Source organism: Anolis carolinensis, chromosome 2 (assembly GCF_035594765.1).
Source record: "Anolis carolinensis isolate JA03-04 chromosome 2, rAnoCar3.1.pri, whole genome shotgun sequence".
Classification (NCBI taxonomy): domain Eukaryota; kingdom Metazoa; phylum Chordata; class Lepidosauria; order Squamata; family Dactyloidae; genus Anolis; species Anolis carolinensis.
In genome coordinates, this window is record NC_085842.1 from 112,123,732 (window position 1) to 112,148,964 (window position 25,233).

The window sequence follows — 25,233 nt, forward strand, 5'->3', positions numbered from 1 at the left end:
CATGCCAGCCACATGACCTTGGAGGTGTCTACAGACAATGCCGGCTCTTTGGCTTAGAAATGGAGATGAGCACCAACCCCCCAGAGTCGGACATGACTAGACTTAATGTCAGGAGAATGCCTTTACCTTTACCTTAATTTATTTTAAATTATTTCATTTTATAACCTGTATTTTAGTAGGATTTTATTTTAACCTTACAAGGCACCTTAGGATATTAACTGGGAGAAGGGTTGGGGAAAAAATTAAAACGTGTTTCAACCAAAGTGAACCACAATTTTAAAATTTTATTGATGTCTCCTGGAGAAATATGCCATTATACCCACTACCATCAGTGAGACTGGGGTCATGGCCCAATTTGTCAAAATGTTCATTACACCATTCATGCAAAGAAAGACTCATGCAATTTTAAATTTGCTACCACTTTAAATAAAATCCTCCACCTGATATACGAATCAGAGCTTAGAAGAGTTACTTTTTGGACAATACCTCCTATAGTCTCCAGCCACTATAGTCCAAAATGTAACCTTTCTAAACCCTTAAAATGTAGTCTTAATATACAGTGTCATATTAAATGTAAAAGATCTTGGAAATGCTTTTCCTGCACAAAACCAAAACGGTCAAATCTGCAAGTAGAGTCAGTGAGCACAAGTCTGGCAGGGTTGCCGGCCATTTTCATTGCAAGCAGGACATCGCAGAGCTCTGTAGGACTCTTTAAATCTGTTAGCCAACATTGAAAACTTGCTTCCGTGGCACACAGAGCAGAGGGCAGAGCCCGATCCTTTGCACTGAGAGCAACTGTTCTCATCACCTGCTTCCTGAAACAAAATGAGGTGATCAAATACAGTTTCCTTAATAGCAATTTGCACAATTCTATAGCTAAAGTAAATGCACCTTATCAGGTAAATGTAGTGGAAATTGCATATCTGTCTAAAGCAGAGACCAAGTTCTCCTGTGCTGTTATGATAGGCTGGTATTGTTCTGTTTGTAACCAGTCCTACAATTAGGCGCAACATGTGGCAGAGGCCCAGGGAAAAGCAGGTCTCTCTGTAGCCATTCCTTCTCAGGCCCCTGACCATTCCATTTTGCTCAAGAGAGTTATGTACATCATAGAGCCTAGTCTAGACCCTTCAACCTTGCCTGTTGCCTTGAAGTGTACAAAAGAAAATATGTCATCCCTTTGCCAGTGTAGAAATAAGATTCAGCTATCAGTTTGGCTGCAGTACATAGAACAGAGAGTGGACCATTTACCATTGGCAGCAAAATGTCTTGGTCCAGCTCTAATTGTACTACATCTGAGCAGGACATAGCTCTGCATGTGTGCAATAAAGTTTAGCACATAATCCTGACTGATTTAAGCCTATGACAATATTTGGGGAGTATCTGCACTTGAACATTTACTTTCCCCCCAAGGAATGGGAGTGTCCTCAACTCAGCAAAGCTATCCACAGGAATGATATCTTTAGAAGTCAGGATAACAGAGACTTTTGCAATATGTTTGCAATGGTCTGTTATTGACATTTGTACATTTGTGCTAAAGGTGCAGTCAAGAAGCAAAGGCACAAGCAGGGGTTTAATCAAAGTGCACCTCCACTCTTTTTCTTTCAAACCCCTATTTAGTTCTCTGCCAGCTCAATCCAAAATACTCCCATTTAGCTGCCCATTGTAGTATGCATTGTAGGCACATCAACTTCCGTCCTCTTAGGTGAGCTTGACTTGTGAATTTACAATGAGCTTTGATCACTCATTGTTCATCATCAGCCAGTGTGATTATACTAAAGGCATCTCTCTGCATAAAGGGAGATAGTAGCTGTGAGAACAACTATAGCTGACACTGTGCTGTGGCTCCAGTATTACCTAAAGGGCACATCTAGGCAATTGTCGACAGTGCCACTTGGGCAAAGCAGTTTCACATAGCTGCCTTAATTAGGCTACTAAAACAATTAGTTAATTAATTAGGCTACTTTACAAAATGATTTGTGGCTGCAACTGACACTTCCTTCAGACTTCATACATTGCCATCATATGCAGCCAGGGGCGGTTCAATTGTTAGGCAAAGTACAGCGTTTCTGAAGGCGCTATCCTCTAGGGGGCGCAGTTGAGGTGCTCCCGCATGCGCGCATGCGTGCATACATGCGCGCACCCCCTGCCTCCTTCTCCCAGGGTTGCGCGATCCTCACCTGCTGCAGGTGCCATTGCTGCTGTTGCTGCTTCCTCCCCCAAAGGAGAAGCAAGGCCCCAGCAAAGCCCCAACTGCTCACTCCCTCCTTCCCTTCTTCCTATCTTCACATGGGGTGGTGGGGCCTTGCTGGGGCCTGGCTCCGCCTCTTGCCACGTGGCTCAGGGGATGGCACGGCCCCAGCAAGGCCCCAGCCGCTCCCTCCCTCATTCCCTTCTTCCTACCTTCACCTGGGGTGGTGGGGCCTTGCTGGGGCCTGGCTCCGCCTCTTGCCGGGCGGCTCAGGGGACAGCACAGCGGCAGCAGCGGCTCCCTTGGTCTCAGCACGGCCTGGCCTCAAAGCGGCCAGCATAGTCAGTGACGGCCCCAGTGCACCCATCCCAAGTGGTGAATGTAGGAAGAACGGAAGGAGGGAGGGAGCAGCTGGGGCCTTGCTGGGGCCTGGCAAGGGATCTGGGTTATCTGAGCTCACACTTCAATATAATCCAGTTCAAAGCAGATAATGTGGATTATCTGCCTTGATATTCTGGGTTATATGGCTGTGTGGAAAGTCCCTTAGGGCTCTTCCGCACAGCCATATAACCCAGAATATCAAAGCAGAATAACCCACAATATCTGCTTTGAACTGGGTTATCTGAGTCCACACTGACCTATATCCCTTGTTCAATGTTTGGTGCTAAATTTGCAAATATAGTAATTCCTACATAACATTACCATGTATTGAACTGCTTTTTCTATTTATTTGTTGTATAAACATGATGTTTTGGTGCTTAATTTGTAAAATCATAATGTAATTTGATGTTTAATAGGCTTTTCCTTAATCCCTCCTTATTATCCAGCATTTTCGCTTATCCAATGCTTTTATTTTTCAGTGATTGGTTTTTTCTGGGGGGGGGGGATTCTGTTTGCTTACACTTGAAAATTACCTAGAGATACAGACCTCATTGATGCATTCTGAGCTGTCATCTATGCCTTTTTCGATTTTGATGGTACAAACCTGTAAGTTTGATTTTCAGACAAAGGGTTAAGTCAATTAAAATGTCTTTCTTTATAGTATCAAGCCAACTTCCATTAACATTCCATAAGCCCTGAATTTCAAAAGCCCTTATTACTCTATCTGAGAGAGTAATCTGCTTTAAAAATATTCTTTTCTTTTAGTCTACACATTTCTTTTAACTTAGTTTACTTTTGCCTTTGTAGGGATTCTCTCAAGTACAATACAGCGTCCAATATATTATCAGACTTTGCATAGATATGCAAAACTGCAGATAATTGTGAACCTTATTGAAATAAAGAATGTCTGGCCCAAGAATACTATAGAGTTGTGCTGGTGAACCTAGAAAATGCCTAGAGAGCGCATATTTTTGGCAGACAAGAATAAACTGAACTATGGCTAGTGGCTAGTGGTCCCACAAATATGCGGACTGTACAGCATGTAACAATTGCTACCTCTTTGCTTTTGAGATTTTTCTGCCTCAGGTTTTATTTAGGACTTCATCAGATGGCCGGTGGCGGCCAAAGGCAGCACTGTTTTTCCGCTCATGGGATCGCTGGCTGGCCAGCAAAGCAGAGTGAAATGAGGTGAAGCGAAATGACCGTCTCCATGCCTCGCCATTAAGAATAGCATCACTGCCCACCACCCATCTGACGAGGTCCTATAGATGAAACCAACTAGGTTCTCTGTTAGAGGGAACATTGATGCAATTATAGTTGAGGCTCTGGTCACATCTAGGGTGAGGCTGGAACAACAGAAAAGTAAGGATCTTGTTTTACCTGCTCATGTTGATTGTGGTCAAGATCATTTTCAGCATCTTTCACATTCCTTTCAGTTTGGATGGTACTATTTCCTCTTCCTTCTTCACGATACATAAAAGAGTAGTCATCAATACCTTCATCGTGCATGATTTTTCTCACCAACTCTTTCTTAGTCATTGGTGTTCGGATGATTTTCAGATTACTAGTGTAGATGATGATTTTTCCAAAATCTAAAATGGGGGGAGGCTGATATAACATTGGATACATATGAGTTTTAAAATTGTGAAAAGACCTATAGCTTCCTTAGCAAAATCCATACAGTGCTCAGTTCTGACAAGCTTGCTTGTAATGTAATGTAATGTAAAAGATCCAGTTTTACATTAAATAAATGTACACACACACAAATAAACATAAATGTACTACCATTGTGTTTCTAGCTGAACTCTTGCATATTCATTATATGACACATTACATCCATCTCCACCTTCAATTTCCAAATACAGGTTAAAAAGTCTCAATAAAACAATTAAACTATAACCAAAAGCATTGTCACAGTGGAAAAAGATGTATAAGTTACAAACAAGATAGGTTCTGTAAGTTTGTTCTTAAGTTGAATTTGTATATAAATAGGCACAGGCACATTTTTAAAGTGTAACTAACTTCATATATAGCTTTGCCCGGCCACGTGTTGCTGTGGCTTATGGCCAAGTGGAATAGCAGTGACTAGCCTTACAGCCTCAAAGCCTGGCTGTTTTCTGGAGTAGCTGGAGTAGCACCCTCAATCAAAGAGCCGCTTTGAAGCCTGGCTACTTTCTTTGTAGGGGAATAATTGTTTAGCCAGCTTGAATTGCACTGAATTGTCCTGCAGCTTAAAAGCCTGGCCGCTTTCTATATAGGGCATCCTTGCTAGGCCAGGTTGAATGAGACGGAGTAGCCTCGTGCCTTCAAAGCCTGGGGATTTTTCACCTGAGGGAAATCTTGGTTGGCCAGGTTGAAAAGCACTGAATAGCCTTGCTGCTTGCAAGCCTGGCCACTTTCTACCTTGTGGAATCCTTGGTTGGCCAGGTTGAATAGCAATTAATAGTCTCGGTGTGGCAGCTAAGAATGCTGCAATTGGGCACCTTGATTAGCATTTAATGGCCTTGCAGCTTCAAATCCTGGCTGCTTCCTGCCTGGGGGAATCCTTTGTTGGGAAGTGTTAGCTGGTCCTGATTGTTTCCTTTCTGGAATTTCCAATTTCCCTGCTTTCAGAGTGTTGCTCTTTATTTACTGTCCTGGTTTTAGAGATTATATTGTTCTGTATTATTATACCACAGTAATTATTTCATATTATATTTATAATCTTATATTGTCTGCTTAGATGTGGATTATATGAGGCCCCTTCTACACAGCTGTATAAAATCCACATTGAACTGGATTATATGGCAGTGTGGACTCAAGATAATCCAGTTCAAAGCAGATAATATAAGATTATAAATGGGTAATATGGCTGTGTGGAAGGGCCTTGAGTCTACACTGCCATATAATCCAGTTCAAATCAGATAATCTGTATTTTATAGGCAGTGTGGATGAGGCCTAAGTGCACTGTGCCTCTGCCCTGGGCGCCATTTTGGCTGAGGGAGTTGCTAAGATACAAAGGGGGTGGGGCCTAAAGGCAGCGCAGGTGGGGGGCTAAAGGCAGTAGAGCCTACTTTTCTAACTGGCAGTTAAGGGGAGAAAAGCTCTTCCTCATCCTCTGTAATTTGGACTATTTTTCTAGGTTTTTTTGAAAGACATATTTTGGATGACTATGTCTTTTGTGGCCAAATTTGGTATGATTTGCTTCAGTGGTTTTGTTGTTTACTCCATAGTAAAACGAAGATTACATATATATATATATATATATATATATATATATATATATATATATATGCTGTACCCGGCCACACTTTGCTGTGGCCCGGTCTAGTTTAATGAAAACGAAAGAATAGAAAAAGAGCAGGTTTCAAATATATGTGATTTCACAATGCTTGTGGGTCTACAATATTTTTTTGTTGATACATTTTCTGTGAAGATATAGAGATTGTCTGGTTTTCTATCTGTAGACCACGCAATATATAATTGTCCATGTGAGAAGCAATCCATGTCTTATCCCCAATTTCCCTACCCACCCCACTGCCTGCCCTGCCGCCCTTTTCCTGCTCTTCTTCTCCCAGTTCTGCTCCAAAGGGAGGCAGGCAGGCTGTCGGGGAGGGGGGGGAGGACTAGGTCGCAGTACCCAAATGGCAGCTCTGGCCCTGACAGGGTTTGCTTCACCCGGCGCTGCAGTTGGGCAAGATGGCAGCAATGCTGGGGGGGGGGGGTCTCTTCTCTTGGAAAAAAGGAAAATGGTAAGACAGGTAGCTTGGACCCGAAGACAAGGCCAGGACAGAGAGAACCGGGGATGGAGGCCATGAGGAGGAGAGCCAAGCACTGAGTACAGATGGCTTTAAGGAGAGTCAAGTGCTGAGCACCAGAGATTTAAGTTTTAGAACCTTAACAGTCGTATGTAGTATAGTGTGTGTGGTTTTGACATCCAGCAGATGGCACTGTTTGTGAAGCAAATCATGCTTTTACCTGTCACAGGTGTGACATCTGTATAGTAGTAGGCATGTGAATACATCAAAACACTTGGCAGTTTGAATGCTATGTAGTGTCAAAATTTCAAAGCAATTGGTGAAGTAGTTTCAGAGATATGAGGTCATAAACAAACAGACATTTACTGGTACATTTTTATTTATATAGATATATACACACACACACCCACCATGATAACTCTTTCAGGAGTGAATTTCCCTTCCTGGGGGTAGATTACTCTCACTTCCTGTTGTCTCACCCCTGTTCTTAACTCTGAGTCATTTGTTAGTTGTATCTTTGTAACTTGGGGACTGGCTGTACTGATGCATCCTCTGTCATGCCACAGGAAGGGTGTAAATGTCAGTCAGCAGAGCAGACCCCTGCTGCTCAAAGTAGCTACTGCCTGGTAATTGAGGACTGGGGAGCTTTCATGATCTTTAGGTATTTACTAAACTAGTGAATATATAGGAGTAATGAATATTAACATATAAACCTTAGTGAATTCCAACTATTCATTTTCGCTTAACTCAAATCCAATCCCCCCCCCCTTTTTTCCTTTTTTTTTTTTTTTTTGGAATCAGCAAAACAAAGAAGAAATATGACCTACCATGTGGCTGTCATCTGGCTGGTCGTCATTCAGGAGTGAAGGGCTACTTGTGAGGGTGTATTTGTTCCCCTCTCTGAATACACTTATTCTCTGTGCATTCAGTTTAGCTGATGGATAAAAACTGGATTCTGGGGCTTCTCCAATCCCAAATAAATGGCTTCTAGGTTCAAAGTTCCAGTGCCGGAAACTATGAGGATATTCCACCTGTGGGATTTCAAGTTCCTGACCATCTTCATAGACCTGCTTTAAGACGCGACCGCTGTATGCCGAGGATATTTTGAATCTTACTTTTCGAGATCTTGCATCATGCCTCTGACTCAGTTTTTTCTGAAACTCATCCATAGATCCAAGTTTTTGATGCTGCTTCCCAGAAATTAGTTCAGCAAGGACAGTGTTGGCCTTAGACAACAGTCAGGTAGGCAATGTATAATTCAAAGGTTTTGTTCACTCCTCTCGCATTACAGTATAAAGGGACACCTTGACATTAAACATTGATGGAACCCAAGAAAGGGAAAATGTGTGCTGTAATGAAGTATAAGAAGAAATTTGTTTAGATGAATCAATTGGTTTATCATATATAACAGTATGCTGTGTTTCAAGGACCAATATTTAAAAGCATTTGACAGCTAGTAGCAAGTAGAGGTATGTGCATATTTACCCCAATTTCTTAGTACCAGGAATTATCATTTCAAATAGACAGTATCCACACATTATTTAGCTATTGCATTGTATCATGTCATCTTAAATAAATTAAAACAGCAAGTAACAGAGTATTAAACAATGAATCAGGACTGGGCTAAATAATTTATTTTATCACAAAAGATAGCAAAAGACAATAACTTGAATCCTATTAATTAGTCCCAACTAGGAGACACCCATTCAATAATGAATTATTGAAGTGTAAGTCAACATGTCAAATCCCAAAGACTGAGGATTTCATTGTTGAGAAATGTGAAAGATAGCACTGTATCTCCTAAGCAGAGTAACCAAATAGGCAAAAAATGAACAATAATACCCCCACCCATACCAAGAGTCAAGCAGAGAAAAGAAATAAGATTAGTCTTCTTTGGAAAATATACCAAGTAGCTTTACTTACTAATACTTGAGCACAGTCAAATAAGTGATCTAATGGAGGAGAAAGACAGAAGAAGGAAGAGCAAATGGTATTGTTAGCATGATACAGGAAGAGAGTGGGTGTGCCTGCAGACAAGCAAGCTCTCAATTACCTAGTATAGGTAAGGAATGCAAAGATTCCTAAGACTATCCAAGTTGAAACTAACAATAATATCCAGACTAATCACTGCAATTATTCATCAAAGAAAAAAAAAAAACCTTTCAACTTACTTTCCAACATAGGTTGGAGCCATACTCCATAGAGCGAAGAAATTCAGACCACAGCCTCCACACTGCTAACTCAGAACAAGGGGCTATTGATATATCCCTCTTGTGCATTTAATTCTACCCTCAGTAGAGAATACAGCATATTTGTTACAGCTACCCTACATGCCATCATTCCTAGTGCTGTGGAAGAATTTCAGTGAAACAAAGGCTTTGCCAGTAGATTTGCAATGCAATACTTCTCACAATAAAACATCTTTACTAGTCTGATCCAAATATTCTGCACTTGGGGGAAAGAACGTTCATGGGCTTAATCCAAAATTAGACAGATGTACAGGATTCCACTTGTAAACATGGTATCACTTGAGGATAAGAGTGTACCCTTAGATGTGAAGTTTTTGTTGTACTCTTCATCCCTGCTGTTTCTAATCTAAAACTCCTCTTTAAAAAAGCCCAGTGACACATTCAGCAATATTAGTGAAGTTTGTACTAAATAAAGTATTGTGCCACATCCAGTCACACTCACCATCAGAATGTAAATATCCACTCTGTATATGACAGAGAAGCACCAAGTTGTTGTGGGCCATAATATTTGATACTCAAATATTTACTTGGCAAATTCAGGTAGAAAGAGAGACCTTGTCCCTGAACCTATTGGGGGAACTGTGTTAGCACAAAAATTGAACTAGCATAATTTTCAGTAGTCACTTATGTGCAGATCCTATTGAGCCGCCCTTGTTTTTATTGTTCTCTTGATTTGTATTGTAATGGATATTTTATTTATTGTACTGTTCATTGTGTTCTGAAATGTTGTTTTTTATATGCTGTTTATTTTGTATTGTTTTGGGCATGGCCCCATGTAAGCCGCCCCGAGTCCCCGTTGGGGAGATGGTGGCGGGGTATAAATAAAGTTTTTATTATTATTATTATTATTATTATTATTATTATTATTATTATTATTATTATTGTTATGACTTGGTAGTGGAGAATTGTTACATTGTTGTACATGGGCTCAAAGCCTTGGCATTCACTGCACATTCACTTGTACAACTGTGAAGTCAAGTGGAACAATACTAGCATATAGATACACAAATTAGGGGTATAGCTGTCAGGGTGGGCAAAATGTGGACATTGCTTGCCTCTGTCAAAATTCTGACACACTCATTGAAATTTAATTTCAGTCCCTAAATTTGAAGAATCACAGTAAAACCTCATCTGAGCATTTAGGAAGACCATTTAGGCATATAAAGAAAATAGGCAATTGAAGTTCCCAAGGAACTGCAAACACTGGAAATGTAAGAATTCTAGGTATTTATGATTATCAAGACTGTCTCATTCTCTGCATTGTTAGAAATTTGGAGTTTTCATTGGGGGCATGGCAATACTTTCACTTACGTATGGAAATATGTTATTCTTGCTGGGGGTAGAGGGTGGGAGTAGGTGAAGTCTCGCAACCTCACTTCCAGAATTACCTCATTACAGAATCAGACTTTTCATCTTTTATTGGTTTGGAGCGAATGTTAAAATATGAGAAGTGTCCATCAATATATCCATGTTTTGGGTTATTATGAGTTAGTAATCTGTAATCCAAATTTCCTTGTATTTGGGAGTATGGCTCCAATCATACCTTTTTGCTTTAAAAGGAATGTTTTGTCCTTTTAGGGCAGTGGTTCCCAACCTTTGCTCTTTCCCTGAAACTCCAGCCCAATTGGGCAAATGTTAAGATTTCTGGGAGCTGAACTCCAAAACACTTGTAGGACCAAAGGTTGGGAACTACTGCTACCGGTATAAGGAATATCGCTTTTTGGAAACACAAGAATGCGTAAGAAAGAACGGCATAGTGGCCAGACTAATGGCATGCTCAACAGGAACATAAACACCTAAACTCACTATGGAAAACAGACTAACTTTCCCCAACCAGTTCTAGATTTGTAAGGAAACAATGCTCATTCATAAAAGAAAGGGAGTTGCTACTGCCATTTGTCTGTCCCCTACAAAGATAGGTCCCAAGTAATACAAGATGTTACTCAAAAATCCCTCACCACAACCTCCGCTGCCATGATTGGTTTCCTTTTTAGATTTTTCTGCTAAACTTAGCTGAGAGGATGGTTAGAAAAATCAGTTTTTATTCTGTAATTGCTCCGCTATGTTGTCCACTTCGATAAAACGAACAAGTAAGACACTTCACACTTTCAGAAGGCCCTAGAAACAGCAAGGATAATATCCTTAATAAAAGTATGATTTGGAAGGGACAAAACATTCACTATTTTTTCTATACCACAGATCATACGAAAATCAATCATGAAGCATTAATATGCAAAGGGATGTAATTCTAAGAAAACACACTCAAGCTGATATCCTGTCAGCTTTTGCTGTCTGTTACGCCATCCTTGGTGGGGGAGGGGTGTTATGATTGAGCCTCGTGGCTCTGTTACTGACAGGCGTGGGCGTAAGACTCCTCGAGAGTCAGATACTCTCGAGGAGCGAGAGAGAAAAAGACTGCGAGACATATTTGCAGCACCATCTGATGAAGAGTCTTTCGAGGGGTTTACGGAGAGAATGGAGGAGGGGCAGGTTAGCTCGGAGGAGGATGAGATGGATTGGACTCGGGTAAGGGAGGAATTGGGTGCCACTGGCCATGATGGGGCAGAAGATGAATGGGGACCTTCAGGATCAGATCCATGGCTTGGCTGGAGGGATGGGACGGGATCCACAGCTGGAGATGCTGCTGGGCGTAGTCAGAGGTGTTCCAGCTCTGACGAGGAAAGTGATGAGGAAACGCCCGGGTTAAGGAGGACAGCTGACAGTGATGAAGATTTGTAACTGGCATAAAATGGGGCTTGGGAGCAATTGCAAATTGCGTTGGGCAAGGTAATCTGGGCAAACGCTTGGGATCCGTGTGTGTGTGGGACGCTTCCCTGAAGACTTGTGTGCTTTCCTGTGCTGAGACGTAAGTTGATTGGAATCCAGGGTCAGACGGCGGGAGGGATTGTGTGGGCATTTGTTTGTGCAAACCTGTGCTTACTCTTATTAGCTTGACCTTCCGTCGTCTTCCTGACGGACGCCATCTCCTGCTTTGAACACTCGGACTGAACTGACCACGGCTTGGCTTCTCCCCTTCTTGGACTTGGGAAAACTACAAACGTCTGCTTCTGGCTTTGAACTACGGAACGGAACTGGTCTACTCTACTGTTGCATTCCCTGGCTGATTTGTTCGTGCTGGAAAATCCTGTCTGCTGTGTGTGTGTGGGAGCGACGCAAGTTACTGTAAACACTGTGTTGGCAGCAGAGAGGAATCTGCTGCCAATTAGCTGCATTCTTTGTATCTTTTGTTCTTGGCTCTCGTTTTGTTTATATTCAGGCTGAAGCAAGCAGTTTGTTTTTTACCCGGATTAAACTCCGGTTTAATCCGGTTTATCTTTTGAACATTTATTTTGCCCCTTTTTTGCTCCTAGAGGCAAATACTGCCTGGCCCTTGTGTTTTACGGGCTTGTTTTGAGTTCTGTAACCTAATAAACTCTGTTACTTTGAATCTCGTGGCGTTCTGTCCTTGACAGATTGCCCAACGCCCATAAAAAGTTTATTGCAGCAATAAACCCATCAGGAAGACGATGGATGAATTAAGGGCCAAGTTTGACCAACTGCAAACGGCTTTTACCGTAAGCCAAACAGCTTTTGCTGTGAAAGGACATGTTTTGACTCCTGAACGCTTTGACGGAACCAGGTGCAAGTTGCCAACTTTTTTGGCACAAGTGGAGCTTTATTTTTCTCAGCTCAGCGTTCATGCTTTTCCTACAGACACTAGTAAGGTGGCCTTTATTTTGAGTTTGTTGACCGGTCCCGCAGGACAATGGGCCACTAATTTAATTTTGGGCAATGACCCAGTCAAGGACAATTTGAATGATTTCAAAAAGTTGTTAACTGATACTTTTGGGGATCCTCTCCGCACAGAGAATGCTGGGTGGGCTTTGTATCGGTTAAAACAGGGAAAGGGGACTGTTTTGGATTACTTAAATAAGTTTAACATGTATCGCCACCAGCTGGATTGGGGGGAAAATGCATTCATGCTTTTATTTACTGCTGGGTTAAGTGATATGCTCCAGGATGAATTAGCACGCTTGGAGCCGGCTGAAAGTTGGGACGCCTTAGTTGCCAAGGTGCTGCGCTTAGACGCAAGGTTCGAGGCTCGTAAACACTCAAAAGCAATGTGTGCGCCATCTATGCATGTAACCAGGGCACCTGTGGTGATGGGGGAAGAGCCTATGGAGCTTGGGGTTTTTAAAAAGCTGTCTACCGAGGAAAAGAGCCGTAGGAGGCAGCTGGGCTTGTGTTTGTACTGTGGGAATGCTGGGCATTTTGCCAAAAACTGTAATGTGAAACCTTCACAGCTTTCGGGAAAAGGCCAGCCCTAGTGCGACGTGAGTCCAACGCACTAGGGCTCCTCAAGCAGTCAACTGAGGGGAGGAAGCATGTTTTCGTACCCATTACATTATCTGTTGGGGGAAGGGAACTTGTTTCTACTTTGGCACTGCTGGACTCAGGGGCTACGGTCTCTTATGTAGATATTGAGTTTGCTAAGAAGCATGGCATTCCTAGAGTGCGCAAGGCATGCGACGTGTGGGTGGAAGGAGCAGATGGGAGACTGCTGGAGACTGGGGTGGTTAACCATGAAACCTCAGCAGTAACGTGGGAGGTGCAGGGAGTAACGGGAACGTTTGTGTGGGATATTACAAGCTTGCCTAGATATGATGTGATCCTGGGGATGGATTGGCTAGCTGTAGTAAACCCACAAGTAGATTGGGCTACACGTAAGGTGATCTTAAAGAGGCAGGATTGTTGCACTCTAAATGTTACTCACTCTGATATGGAAGGAGTGCCTGCTGAGTATGGGGAGTTCTCTGATGTATTTTGTAAAAGGGATGCGGACAAATTACCACCGCACAGGCCTTATGATTGCGCCATCAAGTTGGCAGAAGGTGCGAAATTGCCAGCAGGGAGGCTATATGCCTTGACTGTACCGGAAAGGCAAGCTTTGCGGGAGTTTCTAGATGAAAATTTAGCCAAGGGGTTTATTCGCCCATCTAGTTCTCCAACTGCGGCACCAGTATTCTTTGTAGCCAAAAAGACTGGGGAACTTAGGCTGGTCTGCGACTATCGGATCCTAAACAAATACACCATTCGGGATAGGTACCCACTACCCTTAATCTCGGAACTGTTATCAAGGGTGCAAGGGGCTAAGGTCTTTACCAAGCTTGACCTGCGGGGGGCCTATAACTTAATCCGTATACGGGAAGGGGATGAGTGGAAGACGGCATTTAATACGTGCTTCGGATGCCACGAGTTCCGAGTCATGCCTTTTGGGCTTTGTAATGCTCCCGCGGTCTTCCAGAGGTTCATGAACGATGTGTTCAGGGACCTAATTGACCAATTTTTAGTGATTTATTTAGATGATATCTTGATTTTTTCTAAGGACGAGAAAGAACATCGTCAACATGTCAAGCAGGTTCTGCACCGACTGCGGGCTAATGGGCTTTTTGCCAAGGCTTCCAAGTGCGTCTTTCATGTGCCTGAAGTGGAGTTCCTAGGTCATGTAGTGTCAGGTAGGGAACTTAAGATGGACCCACATAAGGTTGACGCCGTCAACTCATGGCAAGAGCTAAAGACTAAGAAGGATGTACAAAGGTTCTTAGGTTTCGCTAATTACTACCGGGAATTTATTCCGAACTTTGCAAAGCTCACGGTACCTTTGACGCAGCTTCTGCGCAAGAAACAGCCATTTGTGTGGGGGCGGGAAGCTCACGAGGCGTTTCTGCGACTTAAGTCTAGTTTTCAATCGGACAACATACTAACCCATCCTGATGTTGACAAACCGTTCGTGGTAGAAGCGGACGCTTCTAGCTACGCGTTGGGGGCTGTATTGTCTCAGAAGGATTCCTCAGGGACCTTGCGTCCCTGTGGATTTTACTCGCGGCAACTAACACCCTTCGAGCAGAACTATACCATATGGGAGAAGGAGTTGTTGGCGATTAAGGTGGCGTTTGAGGTGTGGCGGCACTGGCTTGAAGGGGCACGGCACCAGATCGTGGTCAGGTCTGATCACAAGAACTTAGAGCACTTGCAAACAGCAAAGAAGTTAAACCAGCGTCAAATCCGCTGGGCTTTGTTTTTCTCCAGGTTTAACTTCAAGGTGCAGTTCGTAGAGGGGAAGGCAAACTTGCGGGCCGATGCTTTATCCCGCAAGCCGGAATTTAAGACCAATGAGCAGGTAGTATGTCAGACCATCTTGCCTACTGCCTCTCTGTGTGTTGTAGATAATGAGCTTGGGTTACATGACCAGATCCTTGAGGCTCAGAAGGATGATGTGTGGACTCAGGAGCAACTGATGCTGCTCTCTGCAGGTAACCGTACCATACTGCCGCATCTCCAGGATCAAGACGGGGTATTGGTGCGTAGGGGGCAGGTTTACGTACCAGTGGGGGCCCTCAGGTTGGAGGTGATTAGAGCCCACCATGACGAACCCATGGCTGGGCACTTTGGCAGGTTCAAGACCGTACAGCTTATCACCAGGAGCTACTGGTGGCCAAAGATGCGGCAAGACATTCTGCGCTTTTGTGACAGCTGCGCCGTTTGTCAGCAGAGTAAGACGCCTGTTGGGCGCCCTAGAGGGTTGTTGTCGTCTTTACCTGTTCCGGAGAGGCCATGGCAAATCATTTCCATGGATTTTATTTCAGATTTGCCTAAGTCTGGGGGTTATACTTGTATTTGGGTGGTGGTGGATTTATTTAGTAAACTGGCTCATTTTATTCCTTGTTCAACCATTCCGGCGGCCCCTACGTTGGCCTTACTATTTACAAAGCACATCTATCGTTTGCACGGAGCACCCGAGGTGATTATTTCAGATAGGGCTCCGCAATTTGTGTCACGCTTTTGGAAACACTTCCATGAGTGTTTGGGGACTAAGTTAAACGTGTCTTCAGCCTTCCATCCGCAAACGGATGGACAGTCGGAACGGGTTAATGGGCTCTTAGAGCAGTATTTGCGTTGTTTTTGTTTAGATCAACCCACGGCTTGGGTAAAGTGGTTACCGGTGGCGGAATTCGCTTACAACAATGCGGTGCACACGTCTAGTCAGCATACGCCATTTGAGCTTACTTATGGTTTTCACCCACGGGGAGGTGTGGCGCCGTCGACCAATGTGGTCTCTTCGGACCCTGTGTACCGCTCTACGGAAATGGCTGCATTGCACGATGTTGCCCGTCGCTTACTGTTGGAAGCTAAGGCAACACAGAAGACTCAGGCTGACCGCCACAGGCAGGCAGGGGAGGAGTTGGAAGAAGGGGATTTGGTGTGGTTATCTTCCAAATATATTAAGCAGGCTGGGGGAAAGTTTGCGCCTCGGTTTTTGGGTCCCTTTCCTATCGTTAAAAAGATTTCTTCCGTTGCGTTTCGTTTGCGTTTACCGTCTAGTTTAAAGGTCCATCCAGTCTTTCATCGTTCGCTGTTGAAACTTGATACCTCTAGTCGTCGTGGTGCTATAGCAGAGGGTATCACTGCCACTTCTCCACCATCGGGGGAGGAGGCCTTTGTGAGAGGGGATAGTGTTATGATTGAGCCTCGTGGCTCTGTTACTGACAGGCGTGGGCGTAAGACTCCTCGAGAGTCAGATACTCTCGAGGAGCGAGAGAGAAAAAGACTGCGAGACATATTTGCAGCACCATCTGATGAAGAGTCTTTCGAGGGGTTTACGGAGAGAATGGAGGAGGGGCAGGTTAGCTCGGAGGAGGATGAGATGGATTGGACTCGGGTAAGGGAGGAATTGGGTGCCACTGGCCATGATGGGGCAGAAGATGAATGGGGACCTTCAGGATCAGATCCATGGCTTGGCTGGAGGGATGGGACGGGATCCACAGCTGGAGATGCTGCTGGGCGTAGTCAGAGGTGTTCCAGCTCTGACGAGGAAAGTGATGAGGAAACGCCCGGGTTAAGGAGGACAGCTGACAGTGATGAAGATTTGTAACTGGCATAAAATGGGGCTTGGGAGCAATTGCAAATTGCGTTGGGCAAGGTAATCTGGGCAAACGCTTGGGATCCGTGTGTGTGTGGGACGCTTCCCTGAAGACTTGTGTGCTTTCCTGTGCTGAGACGTAAGTTGATTGGAATCCAGGGTCAGACGGCGGGAGGGATTGTGTGGGCATTTGTTTGTGCAAACCTGTGCTTACTCTTATTAGCTTGACCTTCCGTCGTCTTCCTGACGGACGCCATCTCCTGCTTTGAACACTCGGACTGAACTGACCACGGCTTGGCTTCTCCCCTTCTTGGACTTGGGAAAACTACAAACGTCTGCTTCTGGCTTTGAACTACGGAACGGAACTGGTCTACTCTACTGTTGCATTCCCTGGCTGATTTGTTCGTGCTGGAAAATCCTGTCTGCTGTGTGTGTGTGGGAGCGACGCAAGTTACTGTAAACACTGTGTTGGCAGCAGAGAGGAATCTGCTGCCAATTAGCTGCATTCTTTGTATCTTTTGTTCTTGGCTCTCGTTTTGTTTATATTCAGGCTGAAGCAAGCAGTTTGTTTTTTACCCGGATTAAACTCCGGTTTAATCCGGTTTATCTTTTGAACATTTATTTTGCCCCTTTTTTGCTCCTAGAGGCAAATACTGCCTGGCCCTTGTGTTTTACGGGCTTGTTTTGAGTTCTGTAACCTAATAAACTCTGTTACTTTGAATCTCGTGGCGTTCTGTCCTTGACAGATTGCCCAACGCCCATAAAAAGTTTATTGCAGCAATAAACCCATCAGGAAGACGATGGATGAATTAAGGGCCAAGTTTGACCAACTGCAAACGGCTTTTACCGTAAGCCAAACAGCTTTTGCTGTGAAAGGACATGTTTTGACTCCTGAACGCTTTGACGGAACCAGGTGCAAGTTGCCAACTTTTTTGGCACAAGTGGAGCTTTATTTTTCTCAGCTCAGCGTTCATGCTTTTCCTACAGACACTAGTAAGGTGGCCTTTATTTTGAGTTTGTTGACCGGTCCCGCAGGACAATGGGCCACTAATTTAATTTTGGGCAATGACCCAGTCAAGGACAATTTGAATGATTTCAAAAAGTTGTTAACTGATACTTTTGGGGATCCTCTCCGCACAGAGAATGCTGGGTGGGCTTTGTATCGGTTAAAACAGGGAAAGGGGACTGTTTTGGATTACTTAAATAAGTTTAACATGTATCGCCACCAGCTGGATTGGGGGGAAAATGCATTCATGCTTTTATTTACTGCTGGGTTAAGTGATATGCTCCAGGATGAATTAGCACGCTTGGAGCCGGCTGAAAGTTGGGACGCCTTAGTTGCCAAGGTGCTGCGCTTAGACGCAAGGTTCGAGGCTCGTAAACACTCAAAAGCAATGTGTGCGCCATCTATGCATGTAACCAGGGCACCTGTGGTGATGGGGGAAGAGCCTATGGAGCTTGGGGTTTTTAAAAAGCTGTCTACCGAGGAAAAGAGCCGTAGGAGGCAGCTGGGCTTGTGTTTGTACTGTGGGAATGCTGGGCATTTTGCCAAAAACTGTAATGTGAAACCTTCACAGCTTTCGGGAAAAGGCCAGCCCTAGTGCGACGTGAGTCCAACGCACTAGGGCTCCTCAAGCAGTCAACTGAGGGGAGGAAGCATGTTTTCGTACCCATTACATTATCTGTTGGGGGAAGGGAACTTGTTTCTACTTTGGCACTGCTGGACTCAGGGGCTACGGTCTCTTATGTAGATATTGAGTTTGCTAAGAAGCATGGCATTCCTAGAGTGCGCAAGGCATGCGACGTGTGGGTGGAAGGAGCAGATGGGAGACTGCTGGAGACTGGGGTGGTTAACCATGAAACCTCAGCAGTAACGTGGGAGGTGCAGGGAGTAACGGGAACGTTTGTGTGGGATATTACAAGCTTGCCTAGATATGATGTGATCCTGGGGATGGATTGGCTAGCTGTAGTAAACCCACAAGTAGATTGGGCTACACGTAAGGTGATCTTAAAGAGGCAGGATTGTTGCACTCTAAATGTTACTCACTCTGATATGGAAGGAGTGCCTGCTGAGTATGGGGAGTTCTCTGATGTATTTTGTAAAAGGGATGCGGACAAATTACCACCGCACAGGCCTTATGATTGCGCCATCAAGTTGGCAGAAGGTGCGAAATTGCCAGCAGGGAGGCTATATGCCTTGACTGTACCGGAAAGGCAAGCTTTGCGGGAGTTTCTAGATGAAAATTTAGCCAAGGGGTTTATTCGCCCATCTAGTTCTCCAACTGCGGCACCAGTATTCTTTGTAGCCAAAAAGACTGGGGAACTTAGGCTGGTCTGCGACTATCGGATCCTAAACAAATACACCATTCGGGATAGGTACCCACTACCCTTAATCTCGGAACTGTTATCAAGGGTGCAAGGGGCTAAGGTCTTTACCAAGCTTGACCTGCGGGGGGCCTATAACTTAATCCGTATACGGGAAGGGGATGAGTGGAAGACGGCATTTAATACGTGCTTCGGATGCCACGAGTTCCGAGTCATGCCTTTTGGGCTTTGTAATGCTCCCGCGGTCTTCCAGAGGTTCATGAACGATGTGTTCAGGGACCTAATTGACCAATTTTTAGTGATTTATTTAGATGATATCTTGATTTTTTCTAAGGACGAGAAAGAACATCGTCAACATGTCAAGCAGGTTCTGCACCGACTGCGGGCTAATGGGCTTTTTGCCAAGGCTTCCAAGTGCGTCTTTCATGTGCCTGAAGTGGAGTTCCTAGGTCATGTAGTGTCAGGTAGGGAACTTAAGATGGACCCACATAAGGTTGACGCCGTCAACTCATGGCAAGAGCTAAAGACTAAGAAGGATGTACAAAGGTTCTTAGGTTTCGCTAATTACTACCGGGAATTTATTCCGAACTTTGCAAAGCTCACGGTACCTTTGACGCAGCTTCTGCGCAAGAAACAGCCATTTGTGTGGGGGCGGGAAGCTCACGAGGCGTTTCTGCGACTTAAGTCTAGTTTTCAATCGGACAACATACTAACCCATCCTGATGTTGACAAACCGTTCGTGGTAGAAGCGGACGCTTCTAGCTACGCGTTGGGGGCTGTATTGTCTCAGAAGGATTCCTCAGGGACCTTGCGTCCCTGTGGATTTTACTCGCGGCAACTAACACCCTTCGAGCAGAACTATACCATATGGGAGAAGGAGTTGTTGGCGATTAAGGTGGCGTTTGAGGTGTGGCGGCACTGGCTTGAAGGGGCACGGCACCAGATCGTGGTCAGGTCTGATCACAAGAACTTAGAGCACTTGCAAACAGCAAAGAAGTTAAACCAGCGTCAAATCCGCTGGGCTTTGTTTTTCTCCAGGTTTAACTTCAAGGTGCAGTTCGTAGAGGGGAAGGCAAACTTGCGGGCCGATGCTTTATCCCGCAAGCCGGAATTTAAGACCAATGAGCAGGTAGTATGTCAGACCATCTTGCCTACTGCCTCTCTGTGTGTTGTAGATAATGAGCTTGGGTTACATGACCAGATCCTTGAGGCTCAGAAGGATGATGTGTGGACTCAGGAGCAACTGATGCTGCTCTCTGCAGGTAACCGTACCATACTGCCGCATCTCCAGGATCAAGACGGGGTATTGGTGCGTAGGGGGCAGGTTTACGTACCAGTGGGGGCCCTCAGGTTGGAGGTGATTAGAGCCCACCATGACGAACCCATGGCTGGGCACTTTGGCAGGTTCAAGACCGTACAGCTTATCACCAGGAGCTACTGGTGGCCAAAGATGCGGCAAGACATTCTGCGCTTTTGTGACAGCTGCGCCGTTTGTCAGCAGAGTAAGACGCCTGTTGGGCGCCCTAGAGGGTTGTTGTCGTCTTTACCTGTTCCGGAGAGGCCATGGCAAATCATTTCCATGGATTTTATTTCAGATTTGCCTAAGTCTGGGGGTTATACTTGTATTTGGGTGGTGGTGGATTTATTTAGTAAACTGGCTCATTTTATTCCTTGTTCAACCATTCCGGCGGCCCCTACGTTGGCCTTACTATTTACAAAGCACATCTATCGTTTGCACGGAGCACCCGAGGTGATTATTTCAGATAGGGCTCCGCAATTTGTGTCACGCTTTTGGAAACACTTCCATGAGTGTTTGGGGACTAAGTTAAACGTGTCTTCAGCCTTCCATCCGCAAACGGATGGACAGTCGGAACGGGTTAATGGGCTCTTAGAGCAGTATTTGCGTTGTTTTTGTTTAGATCAACCCACGGCTTGGGTAAAGTGGTTACCGGTGGCGGAATTCGCTTACAACAATGCGGTGCACACGTCTAGTCAGCATACGCCATTTGAGCTTACTTATGGTTTTCACCCACGGGGAGGTGTGGCGCCGTCGACCAATGTGGTCTCTTCGGACCCTGTGTACCGCTCTACGGAAATGGCTGCATTGCACGATGTTGCCCGTCGCTTACTGTTGGAAGCTAAGGCAACACAGAAGACTCAGGCTGACCGCCACAGGCAGGCAGGGGAGGAGTTGGAAGAAGGGGATTTGGTGTGGTTATCTTCCAAATATATTAAGCAGGCTGGGGGAAAGTTTGCGCCTCGGTTTTTGGGTCCCTTTCCTATCGTTAAAAAGATTTCTTCCGTTGCGTTTCGTTTGCGTTTACCGTCTAGTTTAAAGGTCCATCCAGTCTTTCATCGTTCGCTGTTGAAACTTGATACCTCTAGTCGTCGTGGTGCTATAGCAGAGGGTATCACTGCCACTTCTCCACCATCGGGGGAGGAGGCCTTTGTGAGAGGGGATAGTGTTATGATTGAGCCTCGTGGCTCTGTTACTGACAGGCGTGGGCGTAAGACTCCTCGAGAGTCAGATACTCTCGAGGAGCGAGAGAGAAAAAGACTGCGAGACATATTTGCAGCACCATCTGATGAAGAGTCTTTCGAGGGGTTTACGGAGAGAATGGAGGAGGGGCAGGTTAGCTCGGAGGAGGATGAGATGGATTGGACTCGGGTAAGGGAGGAATTGGGTGCCACTGGCCATGATGGGGCAGAAGATGAATGGGGACCTTCAGGATCAGATCCATGGCTTGGCTGGAGGGATGGGACGGGATCCACAGCTGGAGATGCTGCTGGGCGTAGTCAGAGGTGTTCCAGCTCTGACGAGGAAAGTGATGAGGAAACGCCCGGGTTAAGGAGGACAGCTGACAGTGATGAAGATTTGTAACTGGCATAAAATGGGGCTTGGGAGCAATTGCAAATTGCGTTGGGCAAGGTAATCTGGGCAAACGCTTGGGATCCGTGTGTGTGTGGGACGCTTCCCTGAAGACTTGTGTGCTTTCCTGTGCTGAGACGTAAGTTGATTGGAATCCAGGGTCAGACGGCGGGAGGGATTGTGTGGGCATTTGTTTGTGCAAACCTGTGCTTACTCTTATTAGCTTGACCTTCCGTCGTCTTCCTGACGGACGCCATCTCCTGCTTTGAACACTCGGACTGAACTGACCACGGCTTGGCTTCTCCCCTTCTTGGACTTGGGAAAACTACAAACGTCTGCTTCTGGCTTTGAACTACGGAACGGAACTGGTCTACTCTACTGTTGCATTCCCTGGCTGATTTGTTCGTGCTGGAAAATCCTGTCTGCTGTGTGTGTGTGGGAGCGACGCAAGTTACTGTAAACACTGTGTTGGCAGCAGAGAGGAATCTGCTGCCAATTAGCTGCATTCTTTGTATCTTTTGTTCTTGGCTCTCGTTTTGTTTATATTCAGGCTGAAGCAAGCAGTTTGTTTTTTACCCGGATTAAACTCCGGTTTAATCCGGTTTATCTTTTGAACATTTATTTTGCCCCTTTTTTGCTCCTAGAGGCAAATACTGCCTGGCCCTTGTGTTTTACGGGCTTGTTTTGAGTTCTGTAACCTAATAAACTCTGTTACTTTGAATCTCGTGGCGTTCTGTCCTTGACAAGGGGTGATCAAAATAGTGTGCAAGAGCACCAGTGAAAAGTATAGGCTAGTTGCTCTGATACTTTAGAAGGTATTTAAATTGCCTTTGTTCAAAAATGTATCTACTGCAATGAATAGCTTGGAAATAATGAGTTTGGCTTAAAGCTTATTACTTCACCTCAGTACTGTAGTTGCTGTGCAGTATATTGGATTTCTACTGATTGCCCAGAATAAACTGACTATGGAAAGGGGCAGGGGAAACACGTTTTTATGTGCTTATAATTTAAATGCCAATTTATTAACAATTTTGTCACCTGATTGTCAGGTCGGATACACAATTAATATAAATATTGTGGCACTTCAGTAGATTACATTTTGGGATTGTTCAATAGGAATAGCAAATGGTGATATCCACCTAAGTCCTGCTACTGATGGAATGGCTAAAATTGGTGGCATAGGAGGAACATGATCTTCCCCTCCTTACTTATTCTCCAAATCTACTTTGGATAATTGGGCCCCTCTGGAGCAGCTTAATGGGGAAAAGCAAAGGGAGGAAAGTTCAGTTGCATGAGCAGATATTTATACCTCTCTCTATATAAAAGTAAAAAGATGTATGTATGTATGTATGTACCTCAAAGGCTTCTACATAGCTTGATGAATCTAGAATAAATGTGATACACTTATCTGTGGTGATCCAACATAAAATACTGGCATGGTTTTAAATAACCCCCCTTCCACCTTAGGGGGCTAGGACTCCAAAAGTAGATAAATATGTGCAGCACTCAATGCATCCATCAGAGGTCAGTATATAGATACAAAGGCTACCTCAGAGGAAGAGATGACAAATGGAAGAGGGCTACAGCATTAACAGGGATACAATCTATGAATTCCTTTCAGAGGCCATGGCCCCTGTAGTGACAGACAAATTGGCATCTTGAAATAAAAAGCTCAGTATGACGACTACCATACAGCAAAAAGCACAGCCCTGCAGGCCACAGTCAAAACATCCACCACATAGGAAGGAAGCAATTGAATTAAGGCTTATATTTTCGAAAGTGTGTATGTGTGCCTGTGCCATGCTCTGTGGCTGAGAAAGTGGTACTTTCAAGAAAATACCAAAAAGTCACTTGTTTAGAGAATTGTTTAAAGAAGTTTGTTTATAATACCGCAATCAGCAGTAAATGTCTTTTCAAAGCTGAACATTTACATTTATAGTATAGTATTGACTAACCCATGTATTCATCATTGATTAATTAATGTGTTCATCAACTACTTCATCCAGCATTAAAATGAGCAACGGTTGTGCTTCCTGTGGATATTGGAGGTTCTACAATGACTTTCCACAGTTCTGCTTTGCCATCACTTTGGTAAAAGCACTATTAGGTTAAAAATGGGTGCATTCTCTTATTTGTAAATTACATTGAATGATGAGCAAGAATAGACAGTTGTAACAAAGCTTTTCTTCACTTTCACTTCATTCTAATAAATGGGATTAATTTATTACGAATACAGTTACTCTTCTTTGCTAAGATTTGGTTATGGAAACAATTTACAGGTACATATTTATGACTTGATATCCTCTGTCAACCACAACCAGAATCTAACTTCTTAAGTGAAATACTCAAGGCTCAAATGTAAACAGTGCCAACAAAGAAAAAAAAAGTCAAGTGCAAAGAAGCCAGAATGGATGTCCAAAGAACATCCAAAGAACTGGGCTAAGATTCAAAAGAGACATGCACAAGAAGTGGAAAAAGGGGAGAAAACACCAAAGAAGAATTTAAATGAATAACCAACTCCTTTAGGGAAAAGGTTCATAAGGCTAAAGCGCAAAATGAGCTCAGGCTTGCCAGAGACATTAAAAATAATAAAAGGGCTTCTTTGCTTACGTTGGTAGGAAAAGGAAGAACAAGGAGTGATAGGGCCTCTGCGAGAAGAATATGGGGTAATGCTGACAGGGATAGGGAAAAGGCAGAACTACTTAATGCCTCCTTTGCCTCAGTCTTCTCACAAAAAGAAAGCCATCTTCAACCTCAGCAACATGAAATGGACGAAGGATTAGGGGAAATCCAACCCCAAATAGGAAAAGAAGTTGTCCAGGAACACCTGGATGAACACATAAATGAATTCAAGTCCCCAGGGCCAGTTCAGCTACATCCAAGAGTATTGAAGGAACTAGTGGAAGTTATTTTGGAACCACTGGCAATCATATTTGAGAGTTTTTGGAGAATGGGAGAAATCCTAGCAGATTGGAGGAGGGCGAATGTGGTCCCTATCTTCAAGAAGGGAAAAAAGAATGATCCAGCCTCATGTCAATACCAGGCAAGATTCTGGAAAAGACCGTTAAGGAAGTGGTCTGCAAACACTTAGAAACAAATGCTGTCATCGCTAATAGTCAACACGGATTTATTAAAAACAAATCATGCCAGACTAATCTGATCTCTTTTTTCGATAGAGTTACAAGCTGGATAGATGCGGGGAATGCCATGGATATAGTGTATCTGGATTTCAGTAAGGCCTTCGACAAGGTCCCCCATGGCCTTCTGGCAAACAAACTAGTCAAATGTGGGCTAGACAAAATGACAGTTAGGTGGATCTGTAATTAGCTAAGTGAACGAACCCAAAGGGTGCTCACCAATGCGTCACCTTCATCATGGAAAGAAGTGACAAGTGGAGTGCCGCAGGGTTCCGTCCTGGCCCCGGTTCTGTTCAACATCTTCATTAATGACTTAGATGAAGGGTTAGAAGGCATGATCATCAAGTTTGCAGACGACACCAAATTGGGAGGGATAGCTAATACTCCAGAAGACAGGAGCAGAATCCAAAACAATCTTAACAGAGT

The 25,233-nt window shown here is 44.3% G+C and overlaps 1 protein-coding gene across 3 annotated transcripts in view; it reads right to left on the reverse strand.

Annotated features, from left to right (window-relative positions):
- Positions 1–264: 264 nt before the first annotated feature.
- The window catches only part of grxcr2 (glutaredoxin and cysteine rich domain containing 2), a 65,490-nt gene continuing 40,521 nt past the window's right edge, over positions 265–25,233 (reverse strand). For 2 of the 3 annotated variants that reach the window (XM_062970404.1, XM_062970403.1), the window contains exons 2-5: positions 7,134–7,655; positions 3,950–4,177; positions 3,117–3,173; positions 265–815 (exon numbers count right to left, since the gene is read on the reverse strand). In XM_062970404.1, the coding sequence (XP_062826474.1) occupies positions 636–815; positions 3,117–3,173; positions 3,950–4,177; positions 7,134–7,475 (807 nt within the window). In that variant the 5' untranslated portion in view covers positions 7,476–7,655 and the 3' untranslated portion in view covers positions 265–635. Of the gene's footprint in view, positions 816–3,116; positions 3,174–3,949; positions 4,178–7,133; positions 7,656–8,229; positions 9,426–25,233 lie in introns of those variants that run through there. The other variant, XM_003224100.4, reaches the window with a different exon arrangement.